The sequence below is a fragment of the Geotrypetes seraphini genome, chromosome 10 (assembly GCF_902459505.1).
Source record: "Geotrypetes seraphini chromosome 10, aGeoSer1.1, whole genome shotgun sequence".
Taxonomy (NCBI): Eukaryota; Metazoa; Chordata; class Amphibia; order Gymnophiona; family Dermophiidae; genus Geotrypetes; species Geotrypetes seraphini.
In genome coordinates, this window is record NC_047093.1 from 139899880 (window position 1) to 139921913 (window position 22034).

Consider the following 22034-nt stretch of genomic DNA (forward strand, 5'->3'; position numbering starts at 1 on the left):
TCAAGCCACCTTCATGATCATGTGCTAGGTAGCCAGTGTGGCTAACTCTTCAGAACATTTAACCCCTCCCATTACCACCCTGTTTTTTGAGCATAGAAAAAAAATCTTTATTGAAAGGGGTTTGCAGACCTAACGCTGGGAAATTGCTGATGTTCATCCTGGTGGGAGAAAGTCGAAACATCAACCTGCGTTGAGGGTGAGCATATTGGTTGTGGACTCTGAAAGACCTGTCCTGGGGTCCATCCAGAGACAGCAGTCTTTTAGGATTGGATTTCTCACTAAATTTTCCTTTCATCTACATTTTTTAAATGTGCCCTCCCTAGACTTTTCAAACAGAATCTACCATCATTTTGCAGTGCAGAATCTTCCCCAGTGGAGTTTTAGAGAAGCAAATTTGAAACTATTTGAATATCAGTGAGTGGCTAGTGGTGTCGTTTCTTGGAATTCAAGGATATGTTTTCCAATTCTTGACTTGCACACAGATATTTAAAATATAATTTGAGTTTATACCTGTTTTTATCTGTGTAGTATCCTTTTAGTTTTTTTTTTTTTTACTAAGCTGTCTCCCTTGTGTTTTGACAATTTTGGCTTATCATTTCCTCCTTTCCCGTAAGAAAAATTTGAATTAGAAGAGTTATTGTTTCACAAAATAAAAAAGTATAGTTAGTTTTGTTGATATTAATCCATTCCAATAGAAAGGTATTGCCTTCTGGGTTTGATTTTTGTTCTCACTTTTTTATTGGATCAAAAAATGCATTGTTAGTCCAATAAAAATAAAACCTTAGCTCTTTTATGTTTTGATGTATTTCTATATATTACCTTTATAAATGAACTAAGACGGCTGCCACACCATTTTGTTCTCACTTAGAAATTTCCTTAAGCTTTCTATTGTTTCTTTAAGATTTAAGGCAAATTGGAATTTCCGTCCATTCTGGGCAAGTTAGTAGACCAGAAGCTTATAGGAGACAGCTCATCAAGAAAATCCTGCAAGTGGGAAAAAGGGAAGAAGGGCAGCCCAAGGTCAAATGCCTTTTTAATGTCCCATTTCCCCCTCAGAGCATCAAGTTCCCATCTTCAACAATTCTAGTTGCTCTTCTTCAGAAGTAGCCCTAATCCACCCTGACATTAATTACCTGGAGAGCTATAAGGTTATTCTTTTATTAGTAATTTTTGTTGTTTCTGTAATTGTACCCTTCGGTCTGAGGTTCAGCGGCCACCTACTAATCTATACTCCAGAGACAGGGAACAGAGACGGAGAATGAAAGAAAGAAACAAGCAAAAGGTACTAAGTCGAAAATTAACTTTGGTTTTATTTTTTTAAGGAAAAGGATTCTTCTAATATTATTTTCCTAGAATGTTTTGGATTGGCTGCAACTATTTGCATGTTTTGGGCTGCTACTGAATGCTACAACACTGTGACTTTAGTGCTGAAGCCAAGCTAAGTCCCCATTCGCAAGTTCTCCCCAACCCCCAAAATATGATGGTAATAGATTGGAAAAAAAAAAAAAAAAGTTTGAAGGAGGCAAAAGATGAGATCATATACAAAAGACGGGATAACTCTTTGTTCTTTTTAATTTTGTATGATAAGAAAAAGTGGCATCAACCCATATTCATGCAGGAAACAGAGGCAGCTGAAGTGCTGTCTGAAAGCATTTCTTTGCAGTGACAATTTTGATATCTGCAAAATCCCTTCATCCGAGAGATTCACCTAAAAACTACCTGCTGTCCTCCAAGCTGAGTTTGTGTCCGTGTGGTCTCTGTGAGTAGGATGTTTGTCTGAGTGCCAGTGAATTTGCATTCCTGTCTGTTTGTGTGTTTATGATTTTGTGTCAGTATTTTATTTATTTATTAACATTTATTTACCGTCTTTATTTATTAACATTTATTTACCTAAGGTGATCATCCCTTTTGAAGTATGCTTCTCTGTCTGTAAGTGGATTTGGGTGTGTCAGTGTCTGCCTCGACTACTACTATTTATCACTTATATAGCGCTGAAAGGTGTACACAGCACTGTACATTTTGACATTTATGCTCAGAAGAGCTTATAATCTAACTTGGACAGACAAACATGACATATAGGGTTGGGGATACAGAATAGAGGTCTGCACGGGAATGGGGATCGCGGGAATCCCGCGGGTCCTGCGGGGGTCCCACAGGAATCCCCCCACTAACCCATGGGACTCCCACGGGACCCCCCTCTGGCCCACAAGACTCCCACGGGGATGGAAGGCTTTGGAAGCAGGGTTCGTCCATATAATATAATGGACATGTCAGCCTTAGTAAAAGAGGGGGTTTATAAGTTAATTACCTGAACAGAAAACAAAAAAAAGGATTCCACCAAAGAGATTCCACAAGAAAAACAGCAGCGTAAACACAAAAGAAACTGTGGAATTGATGATCTTGTCAGAAGTAATTGCTGCTTTTTATGGGGACAGGTGGGAATGGAGGTAATTCCTTGCGGGGATGGGTGGAGATGGAGAGGATCCTGACGGGGACGGGCAGGGATGGGTGGGATTTCTGCCCCCGCGCAACTCTCTAATACAGAATCCAAGGTAAGAAGAATTAGGAATCGAAAGCACTCTCAAAGAGACAGCCCGCCGTTGGGATTCGGGCAGCTTGTTCCAAGCATATGGCACATCAAAACAGAAGGAATGGAGTCTGGAGTTGGCAGAGGAAGAGAAGGGCACAGATAGGAGGGATTTACCAGCTGAGCAGAGCTCACGGGGGGTGGGGAGGGGGACACAAGGGGAGATAAGCGAAGAGAGATAGTGAGGGGCAGCTGAGTGAGTGCATTTGTAGGTTAGTAAGAGGAGTTTGAATTGTATTCAGAAATGGATGGGAAGCCAATGAAGTGACTTTAGGAGAAGGATAATGTGAGCATAGCAGCTCTCCCGGATTATAAGTCGTGCGGCTGAATTCTGGATGGATTGGAGGGGAGCGAGATGGCTAAGTGGAAGTAGCGAGTTGCAGTAGTCTAAGTGCGAGATGATGAGGACTTTGGTATTGTGCTCTGAAGGTCTATGTCTCTCTGTATAGAGTCTGAGTGTGTCTCAGTGTGTGTGTTGCTCTCTCAAAGTGTGCATTTCTGTGAGCGGGTTTAGGCATGTCTGTGTTTGTTTGCGTATATTTGTATGTGTGGGTTGTCAGTGGGTGTGCATCTCTGTCAGTGTTTTGTTTTCCATCCAAACTCCAAAGGGTTAATGCAAGATTTTTTTTTCTTTCCCTAGTCTGGGGGGGAAGGGGGGTGTTTAATATTCTTCGTGCCTGATCTGTGAACAGGGGCTTTAGGAAAGCTCATACGCCTGTTAAAATGACAAATATATATGTACTTAAAAAGTACATGTTGACAGATACTTTCTGTGCGCTCGGTGGGGAGGGGGGAAGGGTAGGGAAGAGACATGGATGACATCTTCTCTTTCCCATATGCAAGAGGTAATAAATAATCACAGTCAGAGGGCAAATGGATATCCTTTAGGGTTCTGTTGCTGCCCCATCCAAGAGCTGTCTGGCGAAGATAGGCTCATTGGACTTTGAACGTTCCATGAACATATGAACATTAGAATAGCCACACTGGGTCAGAACAGTGGTCAGTCTAGTCCAATATCCTGTTTCCAAAGTGGCCAATCCAGGCCACAAGTACCTGGCAGAAACCCAAATAGTAGCAACATTCTCTGCTACCAATCCCATGTCTGTCTCAATAGCAGACAATGGACTTTTCCTCCAGGAACTTGTCCAAACCTGTCTTAAAACCAGCTGCATTAACCGTTCCAGAGCTTAACTATTCTCTGAGTGAAAAAAATATTTCCTCCTATCGGTTTTAAGAGTATTTCCCTGTAACTTCATCGAGTGTCCCCTAGTCTTTGTCATTTTTGACAGAGTAAAACAATCCACTTGTATGTTTATGTATTCTCGCATGATATGGGTATAATAAGTTTTGCTCCCCTTCTGAAAAAATCAGATCTCGATCCAAATGTTACCTCCCACTATAGACCGATTGCTAATATACCTCTCTTAACTAAACTTATGGAATCAATTGTTGCCACCCAACTCTCAAGTTATCTGGAGAAATTTTCTATTCTTTTGCCTTGGTGCATCTTAGGGTTCACCGTATGGGGGTCAAAAGCTGCCATTTTTAAAGATGAAAGTGGACATTGCTCCTACCTCTACAGGGAAAAATGGGGAGGAGGGGGTGTCATTAGACACCAGGGCTTTCTTAAAATGTTGGCTGAGGGTCTTAGGATCCAACGGGAATTATTTTTTATGTTAGGTGGAGGAAAAGGAGGGGACTGGGTTGGGGAGTCGCTAGGCTGCTAGACATTTTAAGTACTGGATGGCTTAAAAAATTTTTTTTTTTTTTACAAAATATTTTCCCCTCTTTTACAAAAGCCAGCAGTGTGAGCCAGCATGGCAAATGCTCCAACGCCCATAGGAATTGAATGTGGCACTCGGCTGTGCAGCTTTGTAAAAGGGGTCCTTTATTTTGAAGAACTGTATGGCTTTTAAAAAAAATTTTCTTAAACAAATTTAACATATTTTTTTTACTAGACGATTCTTGATCAGCAAAGTGAAATGACCACACAAGTAAATCAAATTACTCATACCACCCTAGCACGGCAACTTGTACATAAGTTTCCAATATAGATTTTTCATTATAAAGAAAGAAAAGTACAATTAAGAAATTAGGATTCAAATGGTTTTATTGATGCAAACATCATCAAATACAACAAATACAACATCAAGGCACTGATTACAACAATAATGCATCAAATATAATACAATATTATACATAATAAAATAAACATATTCCACTTTCAATAAATTAAATATTACATTTCTACCTTAAGTCCACAAAAGGAGAAAGAGGGCAAGACACAATTCCGGAGGCTATTATAGGGGATAACACCCTCCAGGGATTCAAGACAAAGCTAGACAAGTTCCTGTTGAACCAGAACGTACGCAGGTAAGGCTAGACTCAGTTAGGGCACTGGTCTTTGACCTAAGGGCCGCCGTGGGAGCGGACTGATGGGCACGATGGACCACTGGTCTGACCCAACAGCGGCAATTCTTATGTTCTTTTCAGCATGGGTTCCGCCCGAATTTCAATATAGAACTCTTTGGGTTTCTCTTCTTTCTAAGATTCAACAGCAACAGTCTAGTAAGAAGCACGCTATCTTACCTCAGCTCGATCTCTCTGCAGCTTTTGATGTAGTTAATCATAATATTCTGAACTAGTCTTATAGCCCGTTACATTAACGGGTGCTAGAATATATGTGTGTGTATCTGTCTTTATTTCTTTCTCTCTCTCTCTCCTTAGCCGCTTTCTGTATTTCTGTCTTTGTTTTTCCTCTGCTGTCCACCCATTCTCCCTTCCTTTTACCTTCCCTGTACCCACCACCACCCCTTCACTGCTCCCCTTATCCAGCAGCAGCCCTTCTCCCTTTTTTTAATCTCCCCCCTGTCCAGCAGCACCTCTTTCCTGTCCAGCAGTAGGCCTCCCTTCCTTTTTCTCCCCCTCCCCCGTCTCTTCCCCTATCCATCACCACCTCTTTCCTGCTCCCCCGTCCAGCAGTAGGCCTCCCTTCCTTTTTCTTCCCCCTCTAGCACCTCTTTCCTGCTCCCCCGTCCAGCAGTAGGCCTCCCTTCCTTTTTCTTCCCCGTCACTTCCCCTGTCCAGCAGCACCCCTGTCCAGCAGCACCCTGCAGCCATCGACAGCCGCCGCGGCCTGCAGATGCCAAGAGCCGCCGTGGCCGACAGCCTTTGCGCTGCCTGAAGCCCACAAAACCCTAAGCCGCGCATACGCACTCCTACCTGCGGGGACCTACAGCGCACGGAAAACAGGAGCACGCAGGTAAGAATGCACATGCGTGGCTTAGGGTTTTATTATATTAGATTACTTGCTTTCAGAAATCGGCCTTGATCAAATTGTTCTAAACTGGTCTGTCTTCCCGCTCTTATTCAGTCAATATGGAAGGTTCCAATTCAAAATCGTGGAGATCCCTCTGTGGTGTCCCCCAGGGCTCTCCATTGTCTCCAGTCTTATTTAACATCTACATGAGTTCATTGAAACATTATTATTTGAATACCCGAGAAACTTTACTAACATATGCTGATGATCTCTTCATATTACTTGAGGTTGATCCACATCTCGATAATTTGAAACCCAATATTAACCATTGTATTACCAAACTTCAGTCCTGGGCGATGATGGTCCAGATGAAATTAAATGCTGCCAAGACTAAGCTTTTATGGCTTGGACCAAAGTTAGATTCTCTTCCTTCTGCTGTGATCTTAGACTCGGGAGAATCTTTGAAAATTGAGTTTTGGGTATTGTTATCGATTCTTCACTTACATTTAAGGACTAACTATACTCGCTTATTAAAAAGTGTTTTTTCAGCCTCCGTGCTCTGAGAAGAGTGAGAGCGCTTTTTCACCAACAACACTTCTCTGTATTGGTTCAATCAATCATTTTGCCAAGGTTGGATTACTGCAATTCAGTGTATTTGGGTCTTTCAAAGGTCAGTCTGCAGAGACTTCAATTAATACAGAACACTGCAGCTAAACTTATCTTTGACAAGAGTAAATTTGACCACGTAACCCCTCTGCTCAAGGAATTACATTGGCTTCCAGTGTATCTCATGTAAGCGCATTTGTATTGCATTTAAGATCCTATTTGGCATTTTTGCTACTTTGATTCCTTTAGACTGGAATGTTCATAGATCTCATCTTGCCAGAAGTTCTCAAAAATTAAAACCTACAATTCCCTCTCTCAGAGGTAAAAACAGAACCTTTAAGAGATTTAGTCATTCTATTGCTTTTAAATTAACCGAATTCTGGAATGCTTTACCGCTTACATTAAGAAGTTTCGACTCTTTTGCTTTATTCTGGAAAGCTCTGAAAACTTTTTTTGTTTGCTAACCATTTTGGAAATTAACTATTTCAGTCTACTTTTCCTTGTCAGGTTTATGTATTATATTATTGTTAATCGAGTCGAGCTCCTCTTGGTTGATGACTCGGTCTATAAAGCTAAGTTTTAGTTTAGTTATTCGCATAGATATCTGATATGCGGGTTATAAGGGTTTTAAATCAATAATTAAGGACTTCAATCTACCACAAGGGCTGTGTGCCTCTAAAAATACTAGGAATCACGCTTGACAAACATCTATCCCTAGAAAATCACACCGACCTCATTGTCAAGAAAGGCCTTTCAGCACTCTGGAAACTCCGTACCATAAAGAAATACTTCGATGACACTGCATTTCGACTATTAGTTCAATCCTCTATCCTCAGCATACTGGATTATTGCAATATCATTTACCTAAGCTCCACAAAGAAAATCACCAGAAGACTAAAACTGATTCAAAACACAGCTGTCCGCCTCATTTTCGGCCTGAACAAATGGGAACACATCACCCCCTTCTACCACCAACTGCACTGGCTACCCTTCGAATCCCGAGTCCTCTTCAAGTTCGCCTGCATCTGTTACAAGACAGTATTTGGTCTCTCACCAAAATACCTCTCCCCACATTTCAATATGTATTGCACCAACAAGAAATCCCGCAGAATCCAGTTGTTTACCTTCCCCTCCATAAAATCATGCCAGCTCAAAAGATTCATCGACAAAACCTTCGCCTTCCAGGCGGCCAAGCTGAACCCTTGGCTAGCCCAAATGATGCTAGAGGCCCCGACCTACCTAGACTTCAGAAAACTTCTCAAAACACACCTCTTCCGCGAACAAGACCCTTAGTCCTTACTCCCCGCATACACTCCAACCCCCCCCACCCCCACCTCCCTCTCCCCCCCCCTCTTCTGGTTTCCCACTCCCTCCATTTTATCCTCTAACCCAACTACGACATAACCTGTGCCTCCTTCCGCGCTACCTGCAATTCCGATAAAATTTTTGTAAATCCGGGTTCAGACCGGATCCTAATGTAACGAATGTAAACCGCCTAGAACTCTTTGGGTATGGCGGGATATAAGAACCTAATAATAATAATAATAATAATAATAATGAGGGCCTCACTTTCCTTCTTTTCCCTCTCCTTATAGGTGATGTTTCCCACGCCCTGACATGCCGCAGCTTCTGAGGGGCTTCCTCATCTACCTTTGCATCTTACAGCTGTGCCTGGTAAGCCTGAGGCAGAAGAGCCACACCCACCTGGTTACCGCCCAGCGCGGACACCCAGAGGACCCCTGCTATGACGCCAAACAGCGGCCCCGGTACTGCATTCCAGACTTCCTTGACCTTGCCCTGGGCCGGGAGGTCCAGGCCTCGGGCACCTGCGGGAAAGTACCTCAGAAACTCTGCTCATACCAGGACCCTACCAACATCACATCCAGGAAGTGCCTCATCTGTGACCAGAGCCGCGCCAAGACTTCCTACCCTCCGGCCTACCTCACGGACGCGGACGCCCAAACCTGCTGGAAGTCAGAGGCCGGAGTCAAGTTCCCCAAAAATGTCACCTTGACTTTGCCGCTGGGGAGGAGGTTCGAACTGGTGTATCTCAGCCTGCGCTTCTGCTCGCCCCGGCCACAGTCCATGGCGGTGTACAAATCTATGGATCATGGGAGGTCTTGGGTACCCATCCAGTATTACTCAACGCAATGCCGGAGGGTTTATGGCCTACCCACTTCTGGCACCATCACCAAAGCCATGGAGCACGAGGCCAGCTGCACGGACTACCAGACGGGACTCAAGCCACTCACTGGCGGGCTGGTGGCTTTTATGCCTCTCGCTGGGAGGCCTTCTGCCCGCCGCTTTGAGTACAGTCCTGTGCTCCAGGACTGGGTCACGGCAACTGACATCCGGGTGGTGTTCAGCCGACTTCACACTGGCCAGGAGCTGGGAATGCGAAGGAAGACCACCTTCTACGGCGTGACGGAGCTGCAGGTCGGCGGCAGGTGCAAATGTAATGGCCACGCCTCTCACTGTGCCTCCATGCCCGAGGGCTTGACCTGTGACTGCCGGCACCACACTGCCGGGCCCGAGTGTGACCGGTGCAAAGCTTTCTATCATGACCGTCCCTGGCAAAGAGCCACGCCCAGCAATTCACACGAGTGTGTAGGTAAGTGCCAGGCTAGGGTCTACCAGTAAGAACATAAGAATCAATGGTCCATCAAGCCCAGTAACCAGTCCTCATGGTGGCCAATCCAGGTCACCAGTACCTGGCTAAATCCCAAGGAGTAGCAACATTCCAGAATCCTAAAGAGTAACAAAAGATTCTAGAGCCCCAAAGATCCAGGGCAAGCAGTGGCTTCCCCCAAGTCTTTCTCAATAACATACTATGGACTTTTCCTCCAGGAACTTGGCCAAACCTTTCTTTAAACCAGCTACACTATCCACTCTTTCCACGACCTCTGGCAATGCGTTCCGGAGCTTAACTATTCTCTGGGTGAAGAATAATTTCCTCCTATTGGTTTTAAAAGTATTTCCCTGTAACTTCATCCGGGTTCTTGTATACAGTTGGACAGGGGCTGGGGGAGCCGGCTGATCATTCCAACAGAATCAACATTTCAGACCAAAATAACGAGGTCCTTTACCTCCCTGGGTGAAGTTGTATTCTATGGTTAATTGGGAGTAACTGGGATATATCAATAATTGTAGGAATACCCTCTGCCCTGTGAAATCTTTCCTTCATGCGTTAGGTATTGATGTTTCCGTCACTATACTGTATGTGACCTCAGATGTCTGTTGTACTGGAAATTGTGTGTGTATGTACGAGGGGGTGCTGAAAAGCTCTCAGCCCAGCCTAGAAGAGAATGAGGTGGATACGGTTCAATCAATGATCTGAAACGACGTCAAAACATCGATTTTCGTTTCTGCAAATTGGCACTTAGTGAAATAACCCTCTTTTCAGCTACAGTGGCAAAATAATGCTCAGAATTCAGGAAGTTGGTTTGCTGGGCTGAGAACCTTTCAGCATCCTTTCATCTATAATAATAAAACGCTAAGCGCGCATGCGCACTCGCGCCGCGTGTTCCCTGATCCCCGATCTGTCGGGATGTGGCGGCACGAGTGTGCATGCGCGCCAGACAAGTCTTCCTGCTCTCCACCTCATGCAATACGGCCCTACCGGCCGAAGTTTCTTTAGACGCTGCAGCGGCTCCTCTCATCCGCCCAGGCCCCGCTCCCTCTCGCGGCGCTGGCGGCGGCTGCCGGGAGGAGGGCTCCGAGCCGCTGAAGACTGTCCCTGATCAGCTTACCTGAAACGGTCCCTGACTCACAGACTGAGCTACCGCTATCGGCGGCCATGGGGCCTTTCAGGCTCGATCGGGCGCATCGGCTCAAAGAGTGCCTGTTTGGGTGAGCATGTTATTTTGTTATTTGGGTGAGGGGTATGTGTGTCGGTGGTGAATTTGGTAGCCCTTTGTGGATATTTCAGTGGGTTTGGAGTTCCTTCTCCCTCTCTCCCCCTGCCGATGGACAGACATGCAGCTGACTGTGAATGAGTATGTGGAATGCTTGGTTGGGTGAAGTATGGATGCACTTTTTCATCTTGGGCCGGGGGGTGGTTTCCTGGGGGGGGGGGCAGCTGGGGGCCCTGCTCACATCATTAGTGACTCCGTCGCTCTGTCTCCCTAGGTGGGATGGGGCGAGAGTTGGTATTGGAGAGTAAGAGGGGGGGTTGGGTTGGCGGTGGGGGGGAGTGGGTTGGAGTGGGTTGGGTTTTGGGGAGCTGGTGGGTTTAGGGTAGGGGGGTGGAACTGTCATCCTTCAGTCATTTTGGGTGTTGTTTGCTGGGTTCTTCTACAGAGCAGACAGGCATGGCACAACAGGGGGCCAGGGAGAGAGGGAAAGGGTGCTGCTTTAAGAGGAGGGGTGTGCTAAAAAAAAGCGGCCAAGGAGAGAGAGAGAAAGAAAGACAGACACACACATCTATTCTAGCACCCGTTAATGTAACGGGCTTAAAGACTAGTATGCAATAAAAGTGAGCCAAGTGTAGGACAGTCAAGCCCTTGTGACATCACTGATGAAGTTGGCCCTTATTGGTGGAATGAGGCATTATGACATCACAGTATCAGCTCTGGTTAAGTCTTCACACTACGAGGGGGCGCTGAAAAGTTCTCAGCTCAGCCAAGAAGAGAATGACGCGGATACAGTTCAATCAATGATCTGAAGCAACGTCAAAACATAAACTTTTGTTTCTGCAAATTGGCACTTAGGGAAATAAGATAACGCTCTTTTCAGCTACAGTGGCAAAATAACGCTCAGACTTTAGGAAGTGGGTTGAGAACTTTTCAGCACCCCGTCATACCAACTCAGAACCCCGTCATACCAATTCTCCAATTTTCTGATAACGACCCCAGACTACAAATTGTTCAGAAAAGAAATAAAAAAACATGCTATTCAAGAAATCTTTGAAGACAAACTAACAACGCAAGACTCATCCCAATTCTCTGAAGCAACCCGCTCTTCTCTTCCGTTCCTCTGGAAATGGCCAGGTAACTTCTTTTGGAATCCGCCTTGAACCACAAGGTATTGGCGGAACAGAAATCACTAATGTAATGTAATATAGTTTGAGGACAGAGAAACAATTGCCCCAGTTTATATAGGATGGGTCAAACCCTATGTTCCCTCTAAGCTGAGCACCCGAGCAATTGCTCAATAAATTCTAGGAGTGTCACTCACTGGTTTTGAATGGTCGCACACAGAAATACTTGCAGAACTGGAAAATTTTTGTTTTTTTAAAACTTGTTGCTCACACAAAAACTTTTTTTTTCTAGAACTTGTTGCTCATGTGAGAAAAAAAAAAAAATTTACATGCACCCAGCCATTCCTTAGAGCAGTGGTTCTTAACCTGGGTTCGACCGAACCCCAGGGGTTCGGTGAGTCAGTCTCGCGGGTTCGGCGGAGGTCAAAACACACCTCCGACTCATATAGCGCTTCGGTCACATTCAATCATCTCTCAGTTATTCAGTGATGTTGATCAAGACTGATCGTGGACTCGGTTTCTTGATCTATCAATCTGTAACTAACGCCTCATATACATCCATCAATTCCTGATCAAAATTTGTGATTTAACTGATAGATGATTGAACGTGACCGAAGCGCTTATGATTCGTGATGATACGCCCCGCTTGTCCATAATTGGCTGCAGGTGATCACGCAACATCGCTTGGCCTATCTGTGCTGCAGGGGATTTGATGCGCACAGTAGTCGAATTGTAACTGTTGTGATGGTACGTCGTGTGATACCTATCTTAATATTTTAATCCCTTACTAACTATGTCGAGCAAAATACGAAAGTGGTCAGACGAATATGTACAATATGGATTCACATGTATAACGGAAGGTGATGGGAGTCAGCGTCCTAATTGCATGATTTGCAATGCCAAGTTGAGTAATTCTAGTCTAGCTCTGGCAAAACTAAGGGAATAAAAAAGGGTTCAAGTGAACACGCATATGAAACTAGTGGGGTTCAGTACCTCCAACAAGGTTAAGAACCACTGCCTTAGAGGGATCATTGGTCATACCCCCTCCCCATGGAAACTTTGCACCCCTAGTTCTGCAGAAGCTTGATCGCCACAGAAACTCCTTCAACAAGGACACTTCCTGTAGGGATCTGTACAGGGCAGAAATATTTGGTTAATCCCCCCCCCCCCCCCCCCCACAATTAGTTTTTCATTTTGTATGTGTTAATAAAAATCTTTTAAGTTGTGTTAGAACTTAAAAAAACGTTCATTTTCTTAAGATCATACAGCAAAAGATCCTACCTCGGAATACAGCAAAAGATCCTACCTCGGAAATGGCAGCCCTGCAAACATCACACCAAGTCCTAGAACCTCAGTGAAACATAGAAACATAGAAATAGACGGCAGATAAGGGCCACGGCCCACCTAGTCTGCCCACCCTAATGTCCTTCCCCTACCTTTGCCCTGTGAATAGATCCCATGTGCCGATCCCATTTGGCCTTAAAATCAGGCACGCTGCTGGCCTCAATCACCTGCAGTGGAAGACTATTCCAGCGATCAACCACCCTTTCAGTGAAAAAGAATTTCCGGGTGTCACCTCGTAGTTTCCCGCCCCTGATTTTCCACGGATGCCCTCTTGTTGTCGTGGGACCCTTGAAAAAGAAGATATCTTCCTCCTCCTCGTTGCGGCCCGTAAGATATTTGAACATCTCGATCATGTCTTTTGGCGGAAAACAGAACCCCGCTCTAGGCTAGCAAACGCTACGACCTCATTCACCTTCATCATAAAGGCCCTGCATTTTTACCTGTGCTGAACAAAATTCTTTCATTGTTATCAAGCATCTTGCGTCTGAATCGAAAGGGGAATGAAGGGAGAGCGAGCGAGGGAATGTGGTATGAAAGAGACAGGGAACCACAGAGCCTTGGAAGGCGTGATATGTGCTTTACTTTGAAATATTTGCACTTGTGAAACACATAATCTAGTTTCCGGCCTGGTAATCTATGTTATCCTCTTTTCTCTCCCCCCCCCCTCCAAACAAAATTGAAGGGTAGTGCTGCTGGATGGAAGAGAGGGAGGCTGGAAAACTCACTGTTGGTCCGGAGAGAGTTAGAAACTGGTGAGGGTGCAGGCGTATAGTGCTACAAACCTCCAGTGTGCCGTGAGGGCGAAACCTATATATATGTAGTTCTGTATGTCGTCAATTGGTCCCCACTGCAAAGAGCTTACAGGCTAAATTTGAACTTAAGGAGGTTAAATGGCTTTTGGAAGGACGCAGGGTGATGTTTTTCTCTGTTTCTCTCGTCAGCCTGTGAATGTAACCTGCATTCCCACCGCTGCCGTTTCAGCATGGAACTATATGCGCTCTCAGGCCGCAGGAGCGGGGGTATCTGCACCGGCTGCAGACATAACACGGCGGGGCGGCACTGTCACTACTGCAAGCAGGGGTACAAGCGAGATCCAGGCAAACCCATCACCAGCCGCAGATCCTGTAAACGTAAGTGCGGCCAAGCACCGGCAGGAAACTCGTACCACTAGGGGGAAGCACTGAGACACTGCTGGGAGGAAGTTATCCTGGAGGGACACTTTTGAAAGGGGGGGGGTACGGGCAGTTACGAGGAGACCGAGGTCATGCTTTTTTCTTTTCCTTCCCTCCCAGCTTGCCAGTGTCACCCGGTCGGAGCCATCAGTGCCATGTGTAACCAGACCACGGGGCAGTGCCAGTGTAAGATAGGCGTCACTGGCCTCACCTGTAACCGCTGCGCCCTCGGCTTCCAGCAGAGCCGCTCCGCCTACATGCCTTGTGTCCGTAAGTCTTAGGCACCTGCCCAGTGTCTGTGAGTCCCAGTGCCAGGACCGTGTTGCACTTCCAGAGTTAGGTGGGAGGTAAAACCCGGATCCAGAGGATCCGATTCAGATTTCACCTGTTGCTTCCGGAGCCCGTCCCCTCCCCCCCCCTATTTTGTCCTCTGCTCCTCCCTTTCTCTCCCCTCCATCTGCATAGTCCTCCAGAAACTCTCACCTTGTTTCCTCACCTCTTTCATCCATCCCACACCTCTTCAACCTTCTTTCTCTGAACGTTAAACTCTTCTGGACAGAAACCTGTTTCTCCTAGGACAAGCAGGATGAGTCAGCCACATATGGGTGTTGTCCCAACACCTCCCAATTTGCGGATAAGCTCTCCAATAGCTCAGAGAGAATTTTTTTTTTTTTTTCTCTGAGCACGTGCAGTGCCCGGGCCCCACTGGGCATGCCCGAGCCCTACCCATTTCCCCCTGCTTCCCCCTAATCCCCAGTCTTTAGTTTCCGCCCGTTCCCATCGGTCGGATTTTTCTACAGCTCTCCATTACAACTTTTCTACTCATCAACTTGAAGATGTGAATCATCTAAAGAAACAACTGGGATGCAGGAGGAGGATGAACACACTGGATCCTCATGAATTGTGCGCCCACTGATTGGATCCGGTGCTCGAGGTTTCCGTGTGGCTTGCATTGTGCGCACATGTCACCACGTGCACGCAAGCTAAGGAAGAGGGCACTGAGAGACTTCATGAAGAGAAGTGAGGCTCGAGAATCTTCCTCCAGCAGCCATCCTCATCGGAGCGTAGCAGCGGGGGATCCACAGACGAATCCGGTGAGGAGCCTCCAGGACATCCTGGCTCAGTCAACCCCCCCCCCCCCCCCCCCCCCCCCCCCGACTGCAACTTGCCCGGTCGAGAAATCTCTCCCGGAGGTCTTGCATGCTGTCGCTAGCCGCCAGCCCCTGCAGGAAGCCGATAGGAGTCTCACCAGACCGAGAGATCTCTCCAGGAGTTCCTGCATGTTACTGCTTACAGCCAGCCTCTGCAGGGCATGAAGAGAAGTGAGGCCCGAGAATCTTCCTCCAGCAGCCATCTCATCAGAATGCAGCAGCGGGGGATCCACAAGCTACAGTGGCAAGGAGCCTCCAGGATGCCCTGGCTCAGCTAATCCCCCCGCCTGCACTTGGCCCGGTAGAGAAATATCTCCCGGAGTCCCTGCATGTTGCCGCTTAGAACCAGCCTTTGCAGGGCAGCCGATAGGAGTCTCGACAGACCGAGAGATCTCTCCAGGAATCCCTGCATGTTGCCACGCACAGCCATCCTCTGCAGGGCAGCCGATAGGAGTCTTGCATGCTGCTGCGTAAATCCACAGCTTCTGCAAGCAACAGATCGGGGCTTTCACCCTCCAGACGGCATGCTGCCTCTTACAGCCAGCCTCTGCAGGGAGCCAATTGGGGTTCAAAGGTAAGTCCTATCTGCTTGTTTTTGGGAAAACCTCTGATAATCTGTTGCAGCCCCGAGGGCTCTGCCCCACCCTCCTCCCAATCTGAATTTAAGGAGAAAGAATCTCCCATGCTTCTTTCCCTTGGAGGGGACCTGCAGACCTCTCCCCCCAGTAGGAGACATGCTGCCCCAGAGTTCAGCTCATAAAGGACATGCTGAAAAAAAAACAAAAAAAAACAACCCAACGAGGAGTCTGCCTTTCTCAGCAGGGTGCTGATATCTTCAGAGATGCGGCATGTCAGACCATGCCTCTCCAAGGGTGGGGGTTTGAAACTCCTCAGTCTAAAAAGCTGTTTGCTCTCCATAAAACCTAGGCAGAGTGCTTTTCCAGCTAGCATTAGGGACTCTGTACTATTCATGATTTCTATAGCACTGAAAGGCATATGCAGCGCTGTACAGTTTAATATACAATAGGCAGTACAGCGGCAGAAGCCCACTCAAGAGGCATTATCACTCCCCTTTTTTCTGCCTCCAGGCACAGTGGGAAACTCAGCCAGGAGCACTGGCACAGATGAAGGGGTGCATCCTGCCCCTTCTCTGCAGGCTCTCCCCCCCTCTCAAGAAGGAAAGAGAAGGGCGGTGGGGTACATGGAGCCACCCAACCAGTCAAGTGGAGCAGCACATGAACCTGCGAACCACCAGGGGTGGGACCAGCAGCCACAGTTAATCCTCCTGCTGACCCACTCCTCTCTCAGCGGGCTACACTCCCCACTATGCCCCCCTTTAGAGGGAGCCACGCACAACAACATGGCGCGGTTCAGTGGCATGCCATGCACCCAAGCAACAGAGGAACAAGCTACACACCAGCCTCCAGCCACGCCCCGAGTCACCACCCACAAAAATAAATAAATATTTACTAAAAAAAAAAAATAAACCAACAAAAACCCACAAACGAGGACTCACCCCAAGTCCCTCCAGAAACTCACAGCCTTTCTCAAGATCCACGTGGGTGGACAACAAGTACCCAAGACAGAGTACTACAAGGCCTGAACTTCCAGTACCAGTACTTCACGCAGGCAGTGGCGATTCCAGTCCACAAGAACCTCCTGGACTGCAGAGACAAGATTTGGCTGACTCCCTCCTCAGGGCAACCAACATCAAGGAGACTGGGATTGAACTACCAGATCTTTCCAGCCCAGGGATTCGACAACCCGCAGCAGCCATACATGGACATTGCGGTAGCTTAAGAGAAACAGGGCAGCACGACCCCCCCCTCCAACCCCCGTCAGGGAAGGACCTGAAAAACCCTGGTTTCCACGGGGAAAAAGACCTTCGAGGGCGCAATGTTGAGCGCACGAATTGCTGCGCTCCAGTTCCAGATGCGGCTTTATCAGGAGGCCAGTGAGAGGAAATAAATAAATAAAATAAAATAGAGACTCCAGCTCACAACTGAGCCAGTCCACACTGGCAGCAGTCTGTGCCCCAGCGCTCGCAACAGTAACATAACTGCTATGCAAACAAGCACCGCCCGAGGGGCAGGGGCATCCAAGGGCAGCCCTCTCCCCAAGACAAAAACAGAACCTTGACCACCCTCCGGCCCAGCAGGATCAGATTGTCTGCGAAGGCTTGGCCCAGGATCACCATCGACCAGTGGGCCCTCAGCATCATCAAGCAGGGATTCCGAATTCGTCTCCACTCCCGCCCACCCCCCCGAGTGGGCGGGGCACCCTCCATCTGACGACCCAACTTTCCTGCAGCAAGGAGAGGATCTGCTTCGGCAGAATCAATAGAGGCGGTGACGAACAGAGGAGATCACCAAGGGGTTTCTACTCCAGGAACCCCCGCGTCACCATGGACAAGGACAACGCTCGTTCCTGGATCTCTGTAAGCTCAACAGATGCATACACAAGGTCCAGATACACTCTCTGGGTACAGTCTTGGCCCTGTTACAGCCCGAGTATTGGCTAGTATCCCATGCACCCAGCCCACAGGAGGCATTGTCGCTTCTAAAGCCAAGACAGACGCCTCCAGTACAAGGTCCTGCCCCTTGGACTCTCAACGGCTCCAAGAGCATTCACAAAGTGCGTGGCAGTGGCACATCCTCGCCTTCAAGGGGTGCGCGTCCTATCTTATCTCGACAGCTGGCAGCCCCGTCAACCACCATAACACTCCTCCAAGAACTGGGGTTCCTCATCAACTACATGAAATCCCACCTGATACCCACTCAGGGGATATCGTTCATCTGGGCAGTCATCGACACCACGCAGACCAAGGCCGTCCTACGGGACTACCAGATCGACGCCATGACATCTCTGGCCCAGTGCATCCCTGCCAGCAGCTCATCGTCAGCACGCTCCGGTCTTTGTTGTGCAGCACACAAGACTACTCATGTGATCCCTGAAAGGGCACCTCAGACGTCACTGGGACCAGTGTACACAACCTCTGACCACCCACCTACTGGAGCTCAGGGCCTTAGGGAAAGCCCTCGAAACCTTCAAATAGGCTTGGCAGTCCTCACCCAAACAGAAAACCAGGTGGCCTTGTACTATATCAACAAACAGGGAGGGACAGGGTCAACCTCGCTATGCAAGGAAGCTTGCCACATGTGGGAGTTCTCCAACTCCATTCAATGCCCCATCCAGGCAACTTACCTCCTGTGGGAGCAGAACGACCTGGCAGAAAGACTCAGCCACCAGCTGGATCCCGATGAGTGGTGTCTCAACCCAGCGGCGATGAAGAAGATCTTCAGCACCTGGGGCACACTGAGCATCGACCTGTTTGCAACCGAACCAAACTCAAAATACTCGACCTTCTGCGCAACGAGATCAACCCATCGCCGTCTCAGCCCCGACGGTCTGTCTGTGAGTTGGAACACCCTAAGTCCTGCAGAAGATTCTTCAGGACAGAGCAACGGTGATCATGATTGCCCTGTTCGTGCTCCTGCAACCATGGTTCCCGTTCCGGCAAGGGATAGCGGTTCACCCACCTCTCCCCGCTCCCGATCAGTGCAGTTCTCATTACACAACGCGGGAACCTTACCCTCCACCACGACCTGCGTTCCTTAGCCCTGACCGCATGGATGATGAGAGGATGAACCTACCACAAGACGTGGAGCACACTCTTACGGCAGCCAGAAGACCTTCAACCAGAAAACGCTATGGGTTGAAAGGGAGAAGGTTCCGCTACCAGTGCACAGACACGCAGCGAGACCCCTACAACTGCCCCATACCGGACATCCTGCAGTACATACTGAGCTTATCTCAGGGGGACCTAAAACCCACTTCCATCAAGGTCCACCTAAGTGCAATCACGGCATACCACGCTGGCCTAGACAGCAAACCAGTGTCGACGCATCCAGTAATCACAAAATTTCATGAAGGGACTGTCCAATCTGCACCCACCGGTCAGACCACCACCGCCCGGATGGGACCTCAACTTGGTGCCGCATCATCTCAAATCGACCCCTTCAAACCTTTGGGGGAGGCAGATCCCGTATTCCTGGCTGGGAAAACCCTGACCATCGTGTCTACCGACACACTCCCTCATGAGAACAGGGTGGTACCCAGAACCCACCCCCGATTCTTGCCGAAGGTGGCTTCAGCGTGCCTCCCGGCACTCTACATCTCCCCACAGGGAGGCACACTGCCACCTCAGCAACACCTCCTGGACTGTGTGCGGGCCCTGACTATGCAGCAGATTAGACAAGCCTCAATTGTTCATCTCCTACGACCAAAACAGACCAGGACTTCCGGCCACCAAACGCAGGCGCTCGCGCTGAATATAAGAGTGCATCCCCTTCACCTATAGAAAAGCGCAACATCAACCGCAGGTGGGAGCCAACGCCCACCAGCTCAGAACCATAGCCAACACAACGGCACATCTGCACCACACACCAATAGGGGACATCTGCGATGCAGCCACTTGGTCCTCCATGCACACCTTCACCAAGCACTACTGCCTCGACATAGCATTCCACGCTCCAAATGCATTCGGCCGAGCAGTCTTGGAAGTGGCTCTTCCCTCTCGGGAGGGACAGCAACCACTAGCACAGCCTTGACAAACACTGATCAAGTAGGGTGTTATAGATATTGATTAAGTAGGTCTTCCAGCACTCCTTCCTAGACTGAATGTGGAATAGGCAAGTATGAATTATCACATGCAAGTACGAATTGTCACTGTGGAATATGCAAGTATGAATTGTCACATGCAAGTACGAATTGTCACTGTTGACCATTTGGTTTCTCACTGTTCATTGATTGCTATTGACCAGTTTCACTGTTCTGTGAGTATTATTGCTCAGTTAACACAGCATCAAAAACCTTGTTTCCACAACTCCACCTGCTTCGCCTTGTTACCCTGCCCGGCTCGGCCTCCACAGCCAGGCGAGGGATGCACAGAGCACTAAGGCGCAGGTCCAGTCGGTACATCCCTCGGCTAGGGAGTCACCCATATGTGGCTGACTCATCCTGCTTGTCCTAGGAGAAAGTGTAGTTACTTACCTGTAACGTAGGTTCTCCGTGGACAGCAGGATAGTCAGCCACACAACCCACCCGCCTCCCCATACGGCCGACCCGGCCACAGCTAGGAACATCCTGGGGATTAGGGGGAAGCAGGGATAAATGGGTAGGGCTCGGGCATGCCCAGTGGGGCCCGGGCACTGCACGTGCACAGAGAAAAAAAAAAAAAATCTCTCTGAGCTATTGGAGAGCTTATCCGCAAATTGGGAGGTGTTGGGACAACACCCATATGTGGCTGACTATCCTGCTGTCCACGGAGAACCTACGTTACAGGTAAGTAACTACACTTTCCAGGCCACCGTTGAGACCAAGTTCCCTTTCTGATCTCTCTTCCTCGTCCCTCCCCTCCTGCCCCAGGAGGCTTTGTGACCCAAGCAGATGTTAAAGAAAGTGATTCCTGAGAGGGTAAATCTGTGCTTTTCTCTCTGTCAGGGATTCGTGAGGAGGCGACCACCACGGCGGACTCTCCTCTGGTATGGAACGCAGGTATGGGGCTGGAGCAGAGTGTGAAGCTTGAAAGTGGGGTGCATGAGCAGAGACTAGGGGTTTGCTCAGTGGTGTGGCGAGGGTGAGAGCACGTAGGGCCTTGGCACCCCTCCCCGCCCCCTGCCTCGCATGCGCGCCCCTGCACCGTACCTTTTAACTTTGGCGCCAGCAGCCACCAACTTACTGCCCACGTCAGCTTCGGCGCTCTCTCTGATGCCACTTCCTAGGTGCAAGTCCCGAAGCGCCGAAGCTGACATGGGCAGTAAATTGGTGGCTGCTGGCACCGAAGTTAAAAACGTATGGGGGAAGGGGACGGGCACGCATGCAACAGGGGGAGGACTGGGAAGGGGGATGCAGAGAGTAGAAGGGGTGCCAGCAAGATGGCGGTCCATCCCCATTGCCCCCCCCCCCTCCTTACTAAGCCACTGGGTGTCCAGGGTGGGGACTGTCTCTTCTGTGCTCCTGTACAGTCCTGCTTAGGTTGTTCTGTCTAACCCCCTCCCCTCCTCAGGCACAGAGTGTCAGACCTACTGCAAGCCCAGTCGTGGGAGAGCGCACATGAACCTGCGGAAATACTGCACCAAAGACTACGGTAAGAAGTCGCATACCTTAATCCTCCATCCTCTCTCTCAGCCTTCAATAGTGCTGCTGTAATGAAACTACTGGGAAGGGGGACAGGAATGTGGGGGTGGGGTGAGAAACCTGTACACACCACCTTGTCTTTTTTACATCTGACTCTGGGACCGTTTAAATCCAAAACTTCTCTTTTCCACTTTGTCTCTCCTCTCTTCCTTCTTCACACTCTGTGTATCCTCCCTCCACTCTCTGACTCTCCTCCTTCTCTTTCTCCTTCTCCTTCTCCTTCTCCTCCAACTCCATTCTCTGTCTCTCCTTTCTCTCTTCCCTCTCCCCTATCTCCACTTTACCTCTCCTCCCTGTCTGTATATCCACCCTCTTCTATCATTCCTCCCCACTGCCTCTCTCTTTTCCTTCTCCTCCCTCTCCATTTACCGTGTCTCCTCATTCTCTTCTATCTTCCTTCTCCACTCTCTGCTTCTCTCCCTTTCCTCCCTCTCCCTCCATTGTGGTCCTTTTTAGCCTGTTCCTACCCTCATCTCTCCTCTCTTCCCTCCTCTTATCCCCCTGCCACTCCATGTGAGTCAAGGGGAACCTATGACTTCACCTTTATCATTGAGATGGTAGGGCGGGTTGGGGGACTGCTGAAAGGGTCCTGGCAGGTTCATTCCCAGGATTTGAATCATGTTCTCCTGCCTCATAGAGAGAAACCAGAATCACAGCTGTAGAGAGAGCCCGGTGAATGTGTTGCGGGGAGGGGGGAGGCAATAAGTAGGGTTATTAGACATCCGGGAAAAGTCGGACA

The 22034-nt window shown here is 48.5% G+C and overlaps 1 protein-coding gene across 2 annotated transcripts in view; it reads left to right on the plus strand.

Moving 5' to 3' along the window:
• The window catches only part of NTN5 (netrin 5), a 33001-nt gene that overhangs the window by 5066 nt on the left and 5901 nt on the right, over positions 1-22034 (plus strand). For both annotated transcript variants that reach the window (XM_033961601.1, XM_033961602.1), the window contains exons 2-6: positions 8048-9063; positions 13716-13904; positions 14067-14216; positions 20600-20653; positions 21165-21245. In XM_033961601.1, coding sequence (XP_033817492.1) covers positions 8070-9063; positions 13716-13904; positions 14067-14216; positions 20600-20653; positions 21165-21245 — 1468 coding nt within the window. In that variant the 5' untranslated portion in view covers positions 8048-8069. The remainder of the gene's footprint in view (positions 1-8047; positions 9064-13715; positions 13905-14066; positions 14217-20599; positions 20654-21164; positions 21246-22034) is intronic.